The 14,448-nt window shown below is 42.0% G+C and overlaps 1 protein-coding gene across 1 annotated transcript; it reads right to left on the bottom strand.

The window, feature by feature from the left end:
• Positions 1 to 2,822: 2,822 nt before the first annotated feature.
• LOC116319561 (interferon-inducible GTPase 5-like) lies at positions 2,823 to 7,927 on the bottom strand. Its single transcript, XM_031738939.2, has 4 exons — positions 7,154 to 7,927; positions 6,714 to 6,904; positions 5,062 to 5,632; positions 2,823 to 3,737 (listed from the first exon to the last, which is right to left on the bottom strand). Exons 1-4 carry the CDS (start codon positions 7,668 to 7,670, stop codon positions 3,100 to 3,102), a joined length of 1,917 nt encoding a protein of 638 aa, XP_031594799.2. The 5' UTR covers positions 7,671 to 7,927; the 3' UTR covers positions 2,823 to 3,099.
• Between the last annotated feature and the right edge of the window lie 6,521 nt (positions 7,928 to 14,448).

Here is a 14,448-nt window from a genome sequence, read left to right as displayed (position 1 = left end):
TAATCATTGAAAAAAGTCAGTTAATGATGAACAGTAAGAGTAATTTGAGTTTTAGTATCAGCTACTGTAAACACTGAATGCTTAAAGCCTGGTTTTACAGCCAGCTGTATGAGTACAATGTAGAGTCTTATCATAGTTTCGATGACGGGGCAGTAACCATTCAGTCTGGGTCACAGCGATATCTTCACTGACAAACTGCACCATCTACAGCAGATGAACCCAGACTCACTGAGTGTCAGTGAGTCTGGATGAAGAGAATTAAGAATAAGAATAATAATAATAATAATAATGAATCATAAATGACTCATGTGGTCAGTCTTCATGCTGTTTTTGTTTTCACTTTGAGGCTGGAGGCGTTATTGACAGGATACAAAGCAGGTCTCCTCCTGCTGTGGCTGACCAACGAGATATTTATTGACATTTACTCCAATTTTATTTATACAGCACCAACTCACGAAAAGCTCAGTGAGATTTATATTAAAAGGCAAAGACCCTACAATGTTACAGAGAACACCTTAACAAGCAGATGATGAGGAGCACTTTGGTACAATGGGGAGGAAGAACTCCCTTTTAACAGGAAGAGACCTCCAGTAGAACTAGAATCAGGGAGGATGAACTCTCTCCTGTGATTGGTTGTGGGTGGAGGCAAAGGAGAAAGAAAAGAACGCAGCACAAAACAGAAAATGGAGAAGAGAAAATCTAACAACAATTCAATTAAAGTTTTATTTATACAGAAGAAGAAACATTCAGTGCATCATGGGAATCCCCCAGCAGCCTACAGCTATTGCAGCGTGTGAAAGACTCGGAGCCACACAGCGTTCTGTAACTGTTTCTTTCTTTTATTTAACGTTATGCGCACACAATGCTTCCAGCTCGCCACCTCTGATTTCTCTGTGGCCAGCTTTCCAGTTGGCTCCACTGCGGTCCTCCGCGTCACTAAAGAAGGAACAGAGTTCATCAATGTGATTCCTTCCACCTGACCCTCAGCTTCCCTGGCACTGCCCCTCGAGCCCGCTGCACTGCCCCTCCACTGCAGCGGAGCCAGAGACCAAAACCACACAGCGTAACTTCAGGCTCACCTGATCCAGCCCTAACTATATGCTTTACCAAAAAGTTTTAAGCCTAATCTTTAAAGTAGAGATGGTGTCTGTCTCCTGAAAGATTTGAGTGAAATGTGTGTCTCAGTCATCCCGGTAAGGAAATCCCGGAAAAGTTAACTCTGTTTAAGTGGATGTTGTGTTTGTCAGTGGAAGTGAATTGCATCATGGGAAGTTTCCCAGCATTCTTGTAGCAGCATGGCTACTGGCAGGGTCTCCTGATCCAGCCCTAACTAAAAGCTTTTTAAAAGCAAAGTTTGAAGTCTAATTTTAAAAGCTGAAGCTGAAGAGTTGAAAGGCTTGTCCAGATGACATAGTAACTTTATTTAAAGTTTTTAGTTTATTTCAAAGAGACAATGCATATTAATTAACATGAAAATATGTCAGATTTAGCTACACAGGCAGTTAAATTTATGTGAAAACATGTGAAAATAAATCAGAGAGAAATGCATACATGCATGCGGTGGGTTCAGAAACTAGTTAGACCTTCACTTTTTTCAGCTTTATTATGTTGCTACAACGTAATACAATTGCTTAAATTTATTTTTCTGCTCATAATTCTACACTCACTATTCTATAATAAGCAGAAAATTTTAAAGAGATTCTTTGAAGTTTTAAAAATTTTAGAGATATGTCACCATTATGAATCACATTTGGACCCTTTCACCTTTGGCAGCAACTAGCAAAACCTCAGCATACAGGAGATTTTTTGCCAGGCCTGAGGGTGTTTTTAAGATCCTCATTTCATATTTAGTGGTGACTCGAACCAAATTCCATCGCAGATGAAACATTTTGTCACCAATAAGTTAGGTACAGATGAAAGTCCAACATAACACGTGAATAAACAGTTTGTAAAATCCTGTCCACATCACATCCAGTAATTATAGAAATAATTTTTGTTATTACATTATCACATAATAACTTCCAACATAACAAATACTGAATTATAACGAGTGTATGATATAAAGTACTAGCATTAGAAATTCTGCTGTTTTTGTTGTGCACACAGGTTATATATAAATGGAAGGAAGGAAGGAAGGAAGGAAGGAAGGATGGATGATGGATGCAGGATGGATAGATATATGGATGATGGATGCAGGATGGATGGATGATGGATGCAAGATGGATGGATGGATGATGGATGCAGGATGGATGGATGGATGATGGATGCAGGATGGATGGATGGATGGATGGATGGATGATGGATGCAGGATGGATGATGGATGCTGGATGGATGGATGGATGGAAGGATGATGGATGCAGGATGGATGGATGATGGATGGATGGATGATGGATGCAGGATGGATGATGGATGCTGGATGGATGGATGGATGGAAGGATGATGGATGCAGGATGGATGGATGATGGATGGATGGATGATGGATGCAGGATGGACGGATGATGGATGCAGGATGATGGATGGATGGATGGATGCAGGATGGATGGATGGATGGATGGATGGATGCAGGATGGATGGATGGATGCAGGATGGATGGATGGATGGATGGGTGCAGGATGATGGATGCAGGATGATGGATGGATGGATGCAGGATGGATGGATGATGGATGCAGGATGATGGATGGATGGATGGATGCAGGATGGATGGATGGATGGATGGATGCAGGATGGATGGATGGATGCAGGATGGATGGATGGGTGCAGGATGATGGATGGATGGATGGATGCAGGATGGATGGATGCAGGATGGATGGATGGATGCAGGATGGACGGATGATAGATGATGGATGCAGGATGGATGGATGGATGATGGATGGATGATGGATGGATATATAAGGTCACATTATTGTGTTGATGTGTAAAGGTGGGAGAGGTTCCTCTGTTGTTTCTGAGGACATGAGACCTGCTGAGGCCTCTGATACACTGATCAGCTGTAAGGATGCTGGTTTACAGCTGGATTCACTGCATATTCAATGATTTAGGAATTTTATTTCATACCCGTCTGTTTCAAACGTGTCACTTTATCGCCTTTCACTATTTAAATCACACTGAGGTGTTCAGACCCAGAGCCTTTTTAAACACCTTCTGGGCGTCTTCAGCGAGCTGGTTGAGGATGAAATTCAAAAGTCTGTAAGTTGTGGTAAAAGAGAATACCATTGCCAGCGGGATTCCAACTATTGGAATGAATCTGGAAACTTCCTCCAGTGCCATAAATGTAGCTGCTCCTGCAATTTGGCTCAACACCTTCAGGAGGAGCTCTTTTGATATTTTCACCGCAGCCAGCGGGGAAACGATGACGGCACGCAGATCGGCGTATGGCACGCCTGTGCTGGCAGACAGTCTCTGCAGAGACTTGATATCAAGACCAAATCCAAAGACGTAATCTGTGACAGCCCCGACTAGCACCGCTATGTCAACAGCAATAGAAAGCCCAGGAACTGGAACAGCAGCTACAGCCGCAGAGAGAGCGGCCAACCAATACAGTCGGCGCTTGAAAGTTTTTTTCTTCTTGTCGATGATCTCCAGGCTGATGTTGGGCATGGCGCGCAGCAGAGCATGTCTTTTGTGTTCAGGAAGGTCTCTGTCCAAGGTCTCATGTAAGAGAGAGAAGTCGTACAGGTGGAGCTCAAAGCTGGACACCAGGAACACCTGCGGAGACTCGACGCCTAATTCTCTGAGTCCTGGCACAGAAAAAACACAGTATGATGATAAGATACAAAATAATAAAAACATCTAAAACTGGACTTTATCATTCAGCAGATTCAGTGAGCCGAGTGACTTTATAGATGTGTAAAGGATTTGAACTCATAGTGTAACTGTGTAAGCCACCACATACAGACTGGGGTCATCTTTTCATATTGGTGATTTTATAGCTTACTGTTGCTATATATTCCTTATTAAGCTTATTATATAGTTATATTTTAAAATACACTGTGGCACTTTATCTATCTTAATACAAACTATCTTAATACAAAATCACTTGTCAGCCTTACGATATCAGACTCCAAGAGACAAGAGCAGCTCCTCCCAAACACTATAATAAAGTTTCCTTAAAACAAAGTTCATCTATCCAGCATCTGCCTGACTTCTTCAGCAGCTGTGTCACCATCATCAGGACAATCATCCTCCTCCTGTCTGGGTTGTACCTCGTCTATCACCCTGTGACAGCTGACACAGCTTCAGCCACCCCAACCTGGGTTGTTGGTAAGAATGGATGGTGATGTTCAACTAGGGCTGTGCGATATGACCAAAATCTCATATCCCGATATAAGACATCTATCATCCAGATAACGATATAAAGCACAAAAAATTTACATTTTCTGTAAATTCGGTGAATCTCGGGCAGCTCGACTTGCGTGAAGTGTTTCCAGCTGGGCGTCGCGTACCTGGAGTCGAGTGTTTGAACCGATGCATGAAACAATACATTTTTAGACATAAGTTGTAACGGCCGCCGTTTTCTTTGTGAGTATTTATTACACGGCGTGCTGCGGGGAAAAGCCTGTTCTAACATTTGAGTCTAAGGTTTATTTTTAAGCACCTGACGGCTCTTTTTTCCTTCTCATCTGTAAATAATCCGCATACTCTTTCACGTGATTCAGTTTATTTTGAAAAGTCTCAACAGGATCTTGAGCTTTATTGTGAAAGGTTTATGTGGAAAATAAACAAGCGGACACGCGACGGTTTTACCGTCGTTGTTGCTAACGACAACGCATAAAAACAGGCGCTTGTCCGTCAGTAGTGTGGTTATATTAAATATAAGAGAAAGAGAGAACTTTAAGAAATTAATATAGCCACTACAGTGACCATCAAAACGATGAAACGTAAACGTTTATTTTGCGACACCACGAAACAAACGATAGCGTAAAATGAAACGATAGATGCTTTTATATCGTCATCCGATATATATCGTTATATCGAACAGCCCTATGTTCAACCAGCTTTCTCTCAGTGAGCATTTATGAACAAACATTTTTTGGTATGGGATGATGAATGAATCAGTCTCACCTTGAATGCAGTTTTCCCTCATTTTCCTAAGAGTCTCCTCTTCGCTGAAGTTTCTCTTTCTTCTCTCGGCTCGTAAATCGTTGTCAATCTTTGATCGAACAAAGTAGAACTTCTTCTCCATCCTCTGAATCTCCTGAGAGAGTTTCACGTCATTTTCTCTGAAGCGATCGGCTGAGACGATGATGAAGAAGTCAAACTTCTCGAATCCAACACGCTCCAAATATTTATCAGCTGGAAACTTGGTGGTGCCGATTCCAGGGAGATCCCATAAAGTAACCTTGGGATAGTTTGGATGGGGGTACGGTTTGACCTCTGAGGTGGTTTCTACAACACCGGTCAGAGCCGCTCCCTCATCTCTGTTGTCCATGCCCCTGAAGGCATTAACAAAGGTGGATTTCCCAGAGCCAGATTCTCCTGTGATGGCGATATTTAGTGGAGTGTTCCTCTCCTTGTCCAGTAACTCCTTGATCTTTGTGATAGCCAGCGATTTGTCATTGTTCAGCAGAGCTTCTTTAATTTCTTCTCTCACAGTTTCAATTTCAAATTGGTTGTCTGTGCTTGTCTCTGATACCTGGAATGAAAAAAGAGGATAAACTTTAAACTTTGGGGCTTTTTTGTTTTCGGGTTCATTTGCTTTATTTAATCTTACATCATCATCACACAAAACATGACACACACTGCTTAATATTCCACAAAGAATTGACTACAATAGCTTAGCATGCTGTGAACTGAGCCACTTTATTGTATTTTATTATATTCATGTTCATCACGCACCTTTAGGACCGTCTGTGTTTACCATTAATATATTATTGAGTCAAATTATGTTGATACAAAATTAACTTACACTTTTTCAGTTTTAAAGCACTGAAATATTAAAATTTATTCTAAAAACAAATTTCAATAACAGTTTATAAAAATTTCCCCAATCAAAAGCAAAAGTTCTGTGTAATTAAAAAGAATTTTAATGTATTTTATTTGAAATTACAATGTTATTACTTACAAATACTTAAGGAAGGCACACTATAATAAGAGGCAACGAGTAATAATAATTATATAATAATTATAGCATAGTAGAAATATTGTAGTAATTTTAATTTGAAATTGAAAATTCATGGTAATTTTGCACAAAAACAAACAACATTAGCCCGTCTTACATCGTATGTTGTGCTTTTGGGGCTTTAAGAAAATTGAGATGTTTATTATGATTCTGCTGAAAGACAGTCAGTGTCTTCATGTAGACACAGTTATATCAGATTTATAAAAGGTGATGTCCCCACAACAGAGGTAAATATTTTCACCCATAAACTGTATAAGCCTCTATGTGAACCTCAGACTCGTCACATGGGTCATCTCACTGAGATCATCTGCTTCTGCTTCTTCTGCTTCTTCTCTTCGTCTCTTTGTATGTTTCTAACATCATAGTTTTCTCTTTATTTGTAGAATCAGACGTGTTCAGGTCTGTTGCATGGTGTCACCATGGCCTCTCTTATATGAATTTGCTGTTAGACTGATAAACCTTGGCTGATAACCTCCTTTGTTCGAGTGAATGCTGACGTTATGATGAGGGAGGGCAGATTAGGAAAAAAAGCCTTGAGTATGCTGATCAGACTCCAGTAAAGCTGTAGACAGAGTGGCTGACAGTACAATCATACCTTGAAAGCTTCTTTCTTCTTGTTGATGATCTCGCGGCTGATACTGGGCGTGGCCAACAGCAGAGCATCTCTCTTGACTTCAGGAAGGCCGCTCTCTAAGGCTTTGTGTAAGTGGGGGAAGTCATACTGGCGGAGCTGAAAGCTGGACACCAGGAAGACCTGCGGAGTCTTGATGCCTAATCCTCTGAGTCCTGTGTCAGAGAAGGAAAGAAACGTGCATGTGCGTGTCAGTGAGGGGCAGCCAATCAGCAGAAAGTTGGCCTAAAGGAAGGAGATTAATGGAGGATGAACTAAAGCAGTCCATCCTCCAGCATCCTGCAGCCACACAGTCATAAGACTAACAGAGTTTAACTGTGGCCTGAACTCTCCAACATCTGCATCACCATCATTAAATCCAGAAACTGGTCTCACTCATATAAATGATCTCATGTGACACTCACCTTGAATGCAGTCTTGTCTGATTTGTGAAAGAGTCTTCTCCACCTTAAACTCTCTCTGACTTCTTTCTTCAGCTCGTAAATCGTTGTCAATCTTTGATCGAACAAAGTAGAACTTTTTCTCCATCCTCTGAATCTCCTGAGCAAGTTTCACATCATTTTCTCTGAAGCGAACGGCTGAGATGATGATGAAGAAGTCAAACTTCTCAAATCCAACAAGCTCCAGGTACTTATCAGCTGGAAACTTGGTGGTGCCGATTCCAGGGAGATCCCAAAAAGTAACATTGGGATAGTTTGGATGGGGGTACGGTTTGACCTCTGAGGTGGTTTCTGTAACACCAGTAGGAGCAGCTCCCTCGTCACCATCGGACAGCTCTCTGAGGGCATTAACAAAGGTGGATTTACCAGAACCAGATTCTCCTGTGATGGCGATATTTAGTTGGGTGTTGTTGTCCTGTAGTGACTCCATGATCTTTCCAACATCCGATGGTCTGTCAGTGTGTTGCAGAGCTGTCTTCATTTCTCTTGTAAGTGATTCACGCTCAGGCTGAAGACTCTGGTCCCTGATGGCTGTAGAGAAGAAACTACTCGTGTTACATTTTTGTTTTCTACTTATGAAAAACAGTCTAATGTAAAGACTGAAGACTGTTTCAGTGAAACATGATTGAAACTTTGTGATTTTTCTTATTTTATTAAAACTATAATTTACATTCTTTGTTTATCACAATATTGTTTCCTTTGATCTGACAGATGGTGTAACATAGTTTTGTGGTCAGATTGTTTTGTATTTGTGTGGATTGAAGCACGCACTTGTGAGTCCTCAACAGTTACACACAAATGATTGTACACATCGTACGTATTTGAGACAAACACGACATGTTCAGAGTAAGAACAGATGAGACGATATCACAGTCTGTGAGGCAGACCGTGTGGAGATGAGAGAGGAGGACCCAAACACAGACACACGGGGATGAGGTGGGTATTAACAAAAGGCGAGCCTTTATGTTGGCTGAACAAAAACATGACAAAGCAACAACGACGAGGGAACGGAAAAGCTAAACTAAAGAACATGAGGAAAATATGAAACATTCTAAAAGCCTGAAACTGTGAACACAGAACCTGAGACATGGAGGAAAGCAGAGGATGAAGAACGGGATGAAGAACAGATGAACCAACAATAAACATGGAAGACGCAGGGCTTAAATACACAAGCGGGACACTGAGAGGATGGGGGACAGGTGGGAACACAGATGGGACAAATCTGACATAATGAGCTGCAGAGAAGCAAAACTCAATACACTGAACGCAGGACAAGGAACTAGCACAATAAAACAGGAAGCATGAGACTTTCAAGATGACGCAGACTAGACACTGAGACATGGAAACGTGAGGCGAGGCACAGAACCAGAACAGAAACCAGGAACAATAAATATAATACGACAGAAAACCATCATTCAAAGAGTAAAACGTAAACTGACCCAGGACCGTCACAGTAGATGTGACGTTTTGGAATTTAATTCTGCAGACAGACAGAACTTGGAAAGTTGATGGAGGTTTACCTGCGTGCTGTGCTGATGATGTACTGCATGCAGCAGTGAATCTGATGGTGGAGGTCAGTCTGTTATAGAGCTATAGAGTGAACTCTGTTCCCACCTGTATGTGTGGCCTGTAGCTCCGCCCCCTGAAAACAGCTCACAATGATCTTTGCTCGTCTCTGTAGCTGTCAGCGGTTCTAAAATCACCAATGCTCTAAAAACAAACATACATGCACTACAAACACAATCCTGCAGAGCCTGAAACACTGAAAGTGACCTGTTAGATGCTGATGGATGAGCAGCAGCTACAGGTGGAGCACAAAGAGCTGCAGGTAATAACTGCAGACACAGAGGAGCATCAGTGACACTGCTCATGTCAAACAGCAGAGGCCTCCTCCTGTGTTCTTCATTCCTCAGTACAACTTTGTTCACTTTGTGATGAAGAGCAGCTTCATCACAAAGTGAACAAAGTTGAAACTTTTGTGTTAGACTTACACTGAATTTATTCTTTACCAACATAAAGTTACAGACCAGCATGCTGCACTCAGCTAATGATTAACAATTAATAACTGCAGTAAAACCGGTTTTTACAGCCATCTGTGTAAAGGCCATTTAGATGCTTATCATATGTATCAGACCAACATCTATATGACAGCTGCATCACAGACAATTTCTTCAGTGGCAAACAGCACCACATGCAGGGCAGAGGCATATTTACACAGAGCACCCAACAACGCTGAGTGCAGTGAGTTTGAATAAATATGAATGACTTGTCCATAAATAAGTCACGTCCACTCTGAGGCTGGAGGATACAGTCTCCTCCATTTATGGGTGACCAACAAGGACACATTTAATGACATTTACATTTGATTCAGTTTGATTTCACGAGCTGAGACCACATCCTCATTTAGATTTGACTGTGACTGATAGAGAAACATGAACTGAGAAAACAGTTTGGGGAAGGCCTCAGTGGGGGCAGGCAGTGGCTGCCAGTTCAGACCTGCTGTTTACCTGCCAGACAATCACCTGATCTTCCTCAGCTTTGCTCCACCATCTTCCTCCTTCTACCAGATTCTGCTTGGTTACCTCTTTGTGTTACTGCAGAGTCGATATTAGGTTGCACAGCATTGCCATTTTAACGCAGCTTCGTGTGGTTGTGGTTATACCTGTTCAGGCATGTGAAGATTAAATGTCACACTGACACTGTACTCCATGACGTTATGGTGGCAAGATTATATTTAGTACAAATTCAATAGCAGTGGCCACGATAATTACATCCAGCTGTATTAAGAACATTGGTGTAACTTTGTGCTGCACATTGTGTGTGTGTGTGTGTGGGGGGGGGGGGTCAAGATCTCTGTCTAAATAAATCTGGGTAAATTCCCAGATGATTAAACATGCAACTATTTTGCTGGTAATACCTGAAATGAGTAAAGAAGATCAACAGCCTATTTATGCGAGATAATTCATTATTTTATTGGGGGGGTTATATTGGTTGGGTCTCATTATTAGGGGGGGTCATAATCCCCCTAACCCCTCTGGAAATGACGCCCCTGATTAAGAATGAGTTAAAGGACCGTTCCACTGTTTAATTAAACAGTTTTGCCACCACGTGCTATTTAAGGTCTACAGTGACCTCTTGTGGACATTGTGAGTTATTGCTTGTGCCAAGAACGTGACGCTGTTGTGACTGTTTCTATAGTGATCTATGACTCCGTTGACTCCATTCAACTATCTCTGCACTGAATTAAGACTGGAAAGCACTTGGATGTAACCAGTGCTTCTGTGGGACTTTATTAAAGACAATAAGTCCAACTCCTGGACTGCCCAGTTAGGCCAGACCTGCTTACCCCAGTACTCCAGCACGTTGGTGTTGTCACACACATTGTGTACTCGGGCTTAATGTCTCATTTCTGCAGAGACTCTTTGACAGCATGGTTTGCTGTTCACCACTGTCTGCATCAAAAAGCCTCCTGCAGGTCCCACAGCTGCATTGACGGCAGCAGAGGAAGCACACAGTAACTGCAGCATCAGTGGCCCTCTCTTTCATAGCAACCATAAAGACTTTATGATCATCATGCCTCCTGATGATGTTCAGGAAGTGTTTTTAAACAGTTCTGGATCTGAACACCTCAGTGCAGTGATCAGTGATCAGAGGCCTCGGCAGGTCTTGTTCCCTCTGATCAGACCAGAAACAACAGAGTCAATCCCAGTTTTGAAATCCATCCATCTTCCGGGAATCTGTACACTCAAGTTTCAGCTGACGAATACCTGCTGAAAAAGTTTTTTGTGTCTCAGAGACGACAGCGATGTCAGTCCTGAGGTAAGAACGAGAGACTACAAAGTCAGAGAGCTGCGTTCAAGGTGAGCTTCTCATCTGTTCACTTGTATCTGTGTGTGATCAATATTTGGATTTACTAAAGTAAAAATATTCACACTTTAGTTTAAATGTCTTCAATATCATATCTATTTATATATAATCGACCATTAAAAAGCATCTCTTGTGGACTCCTGCGTTGAGTTTATTTCAGCCACAGAGGTTGGCACTCCGACTCTGTTCCACATATGGGCTCATGCTGCTGCTGTGGAGGTGAGAGCATCGCGACACGAGGAAGCTGATGGCTTCACACTCAGTCATGAACTGTCCAAGGAGACAGTTTCTTTGGCTCTCGGAGCAGGCGGACGCATCTTTCACCCTCTCCCTCCCTTATCTTCCCTGCTGCTGCTTCTATGTCTTTATCTAGTCTCGTCTAACTCTAACCCTCAAAGAGTTTCTCAGTCTTGTTCTCTAAAACCTAAAGAAGAATTATGGATTCGATCAACTGGTCCCGTAACGGAATTGACCCCCTGCTGGGCTTGGGAGAGCCCGATTGTCCTGTGGAGACGTTTGCTGCCGGATACTCGATGGTCGGTTGTGTCGTGTGTCTGGCGACATTCTCGATGGAGGACATTGAACGACATCTACCAATTTGGAACCACGATAACAGAGATCTGGCTGATTGGAACTGGCTCGGACCTGGCTTATCGAAGAACAAGAAGCGGCTACAGCTGTTTGAAATCCCACAAGGCTGGCCGACATGATAGATGATTGGCTGTGAGGACTCAGACTGTGTTTTGAACGCCATATGGATAAGATCTTGAAGAAGAACAACGGAAATTGAGAGACTTGTTGACCAGTGATGGACATTAGACCAACTGTAGAAATTGGATGCAGTTGTTTGCACTAAACCCAAACATTCACCATCTTCACTCATGCGACAATCCCACTGGCGCCAGCTGAAGGCCTGCCAAGGTGGAAGCTGACTGGAGCAACAAACACTGAAGACTGTTGACCTTCGCTTAACTGGGCGTGATGACACTTTCTCTCAGCTGAACACGGGATACACACACACACATGCACACGCACGAAACATGTACACTGATACTGATACGCACTATCACAGTCCCTCCCCCGAATCAACGCCTTCTCCCATGCTTACCTCCCATCTGATGTGGACAGCAGATCAGCTGGAGGTGCGATCGAAGATTGCAGCGCTCCCAGATCAGCTGTACACACTGGAATACTCTCCCATGTTGCTTGTCTGTGTTTTGTTGTGTTATGGCAGTGGTTCCCAAACTTTTTTTGCCAGGCCCCCCTTTTTTACAAGAAAAATGTTCGCGCCCCCCACCACCTAACCCCCCGCACAAACACATCCTCCAAACACACACACCCATATTTTGTTTACAAACTCCATTGCGGTTTATTTCACACCTCAAACATTTAGTAAACAATTAAGCAAATACAAGTAAACGGCAATAAATTACAGGTAGTAATAAAATATACTACTAACTCGTTTACGCTGCGTCCACACCTACACGGGTATTTTTGAAAACGCAGCTGTTTCTATGCGTTTGGGCTTTTCGTCAACACGTAAACGGCGTTTCGATTCACCGAAAACGGAGATTATTTAAAACTCCTTTTTTGCGTTTACGTGTGGACGAGGATTACAGAGTTCGTCACGCAACGTCAAAGCTATGTGCCTCTTTTCACGTCACGCTGTGCGCCACGTTATTGTTTACATGAGATGAATTGCAGAATGGCAGATAGAGACGAAATACTGTTAATCTGACTATCTGCAGGTTTTACACGCTTACATACACACACGCAGTTACTGTCCCTCTATTTAGAAAGGCAGAGGCGTCACGGTGTGATTATTTTACGTGTAGTTGTTTTTTTCCTGTGTAATAATATTCAACATTGCTGTCAATACATTTTTCAAAAAATGCCTCTCTGTGCAAAATGGGTTCAAAAACAAAAACAGCTGTGGGATACTGTTTGTCCGTGATTTGAACCGGGGAAACAAATCGTGGCAGGATCAGCCTGATATTATTTGTATCCCACTGTAACTTTACTGCATAAAGAGCTAACATCTCCAAAATGTCAGGAGTAGTTAGTTATTACAAGAAGTGTTTGTGAACTAAAAATCAAGAATGTGGGATCCTGTTTGTCCGTGATTTGGAGAGCCCAGCGCTGCTCCCGACGCAGGGAAAACTAATTTTGCAGGGGAGACCTACCTTGGCACTTGTGCAGGTGAAGCCAAAGGGAAGATATGCTTCACCATATTTTCTAGTCTTTGGCCTGGAAGGAAGTTGGTTTGGAGACATATTCAGCGATGCTTCATCTCCTGCTTTGCGTTTGTGTGGGAGCCCCGTTAAAAACCTGTCCATTATGCTAGCAGTGTCCAAGCATTCTTTTTTTTTTTTTCATACCGCGCCCCCCCTGCAATGGCTCTGCGCCCCCCCTAGGGGGCGGGCCCCACACTTTGGGAACCTCTGTGTTATGGTGTGTTGATATTTGTGCATTCCTGGATTATCCTTTTGTGTTACACATTTCGATGTTTTTTTTCCCTTGCTACCCAGCCTGACCTGTCTCCCCAATGTGATGTTTGTGTATTGTATGTACGGTCGGCAAGGCCTGTCATCTCGGTTGTGAGCAACTGCAACTGACAAATAAAGGCTATCTCATCATCTCATCATCAAAAACAAAAGCAGTATATGAGAATAAAGTTTCATGGAAACTTAAAGGTTTCATCGACCTGTGACAGACTCGTGCTCATGGATGGAAACACTGACTGCAGCAGATGATTGAAGTCAAATTGAATCATTATAACACCATAACTCAACATAGCTGCTGTGTTCTCACATGGACTCAGACAAAGACCTGCATGTACTCCTCTTCATCAGTCCTGTGCTGCTATGACCAGCAGGTGGAGGTGTTATATTACTGAATAATCATCAAATGTTTTAGCCAAATATTTTGCAGCATTAATAAGTAATGTAATTAAATGCTTTATAAATATAATGTCATCTGCTAAATGCTTCATTGTTATTTATTTAAATGTTTATTTAAATTAAATTAAATCTGTTGGTTAAAAAAATGCAAAACTAAGGTATGATTATTTCGATATTTCATTTTATCCCCATTTTTATTCTCCTTTAGTAAAAGGCTAAAGACTTCTAGCTTAGGGCTTTATAATATTACTGTTTTGTATTTCAGATTTCTTTCTATGGTTTGTATAAACTTTTCAGAATGTTATTATTACTGCTTTATTTCTTTTTAATTATTTGACCATTTTTTTTTATTTTGTTTTTTTTGGTTATAGCCTATTTTTGTCCCGCAGGTCACAAGTCTTGCTGAGCTTTTCATCCAATATTTTAATGTATGCATTTTATCTTTTACTCTAAGACAATTCATCCATCTCTTTAGCTTTAGGATCCTCAACC

This window comes from Oreochromis aureus, linkage group 19 (assembly GCF_013358895.1).
Source record: "Oreochromis aureus strain Israel breed Guangdong linkage group 19, ZZ_aureus, whole genome shotgun sequence".
Taxonomy (NCBI): Eukaryota; Metazoa; Chordata; class Actinopteri; order Cichliformes; family Cichlidae; genus Oreochromis; species Oreochromis aureus.
The sequence above is the reverse complement of the archived record's forward strand: the minus strand, read 5'-3'. Positions and strand labels throughout refer to the sequence as shown.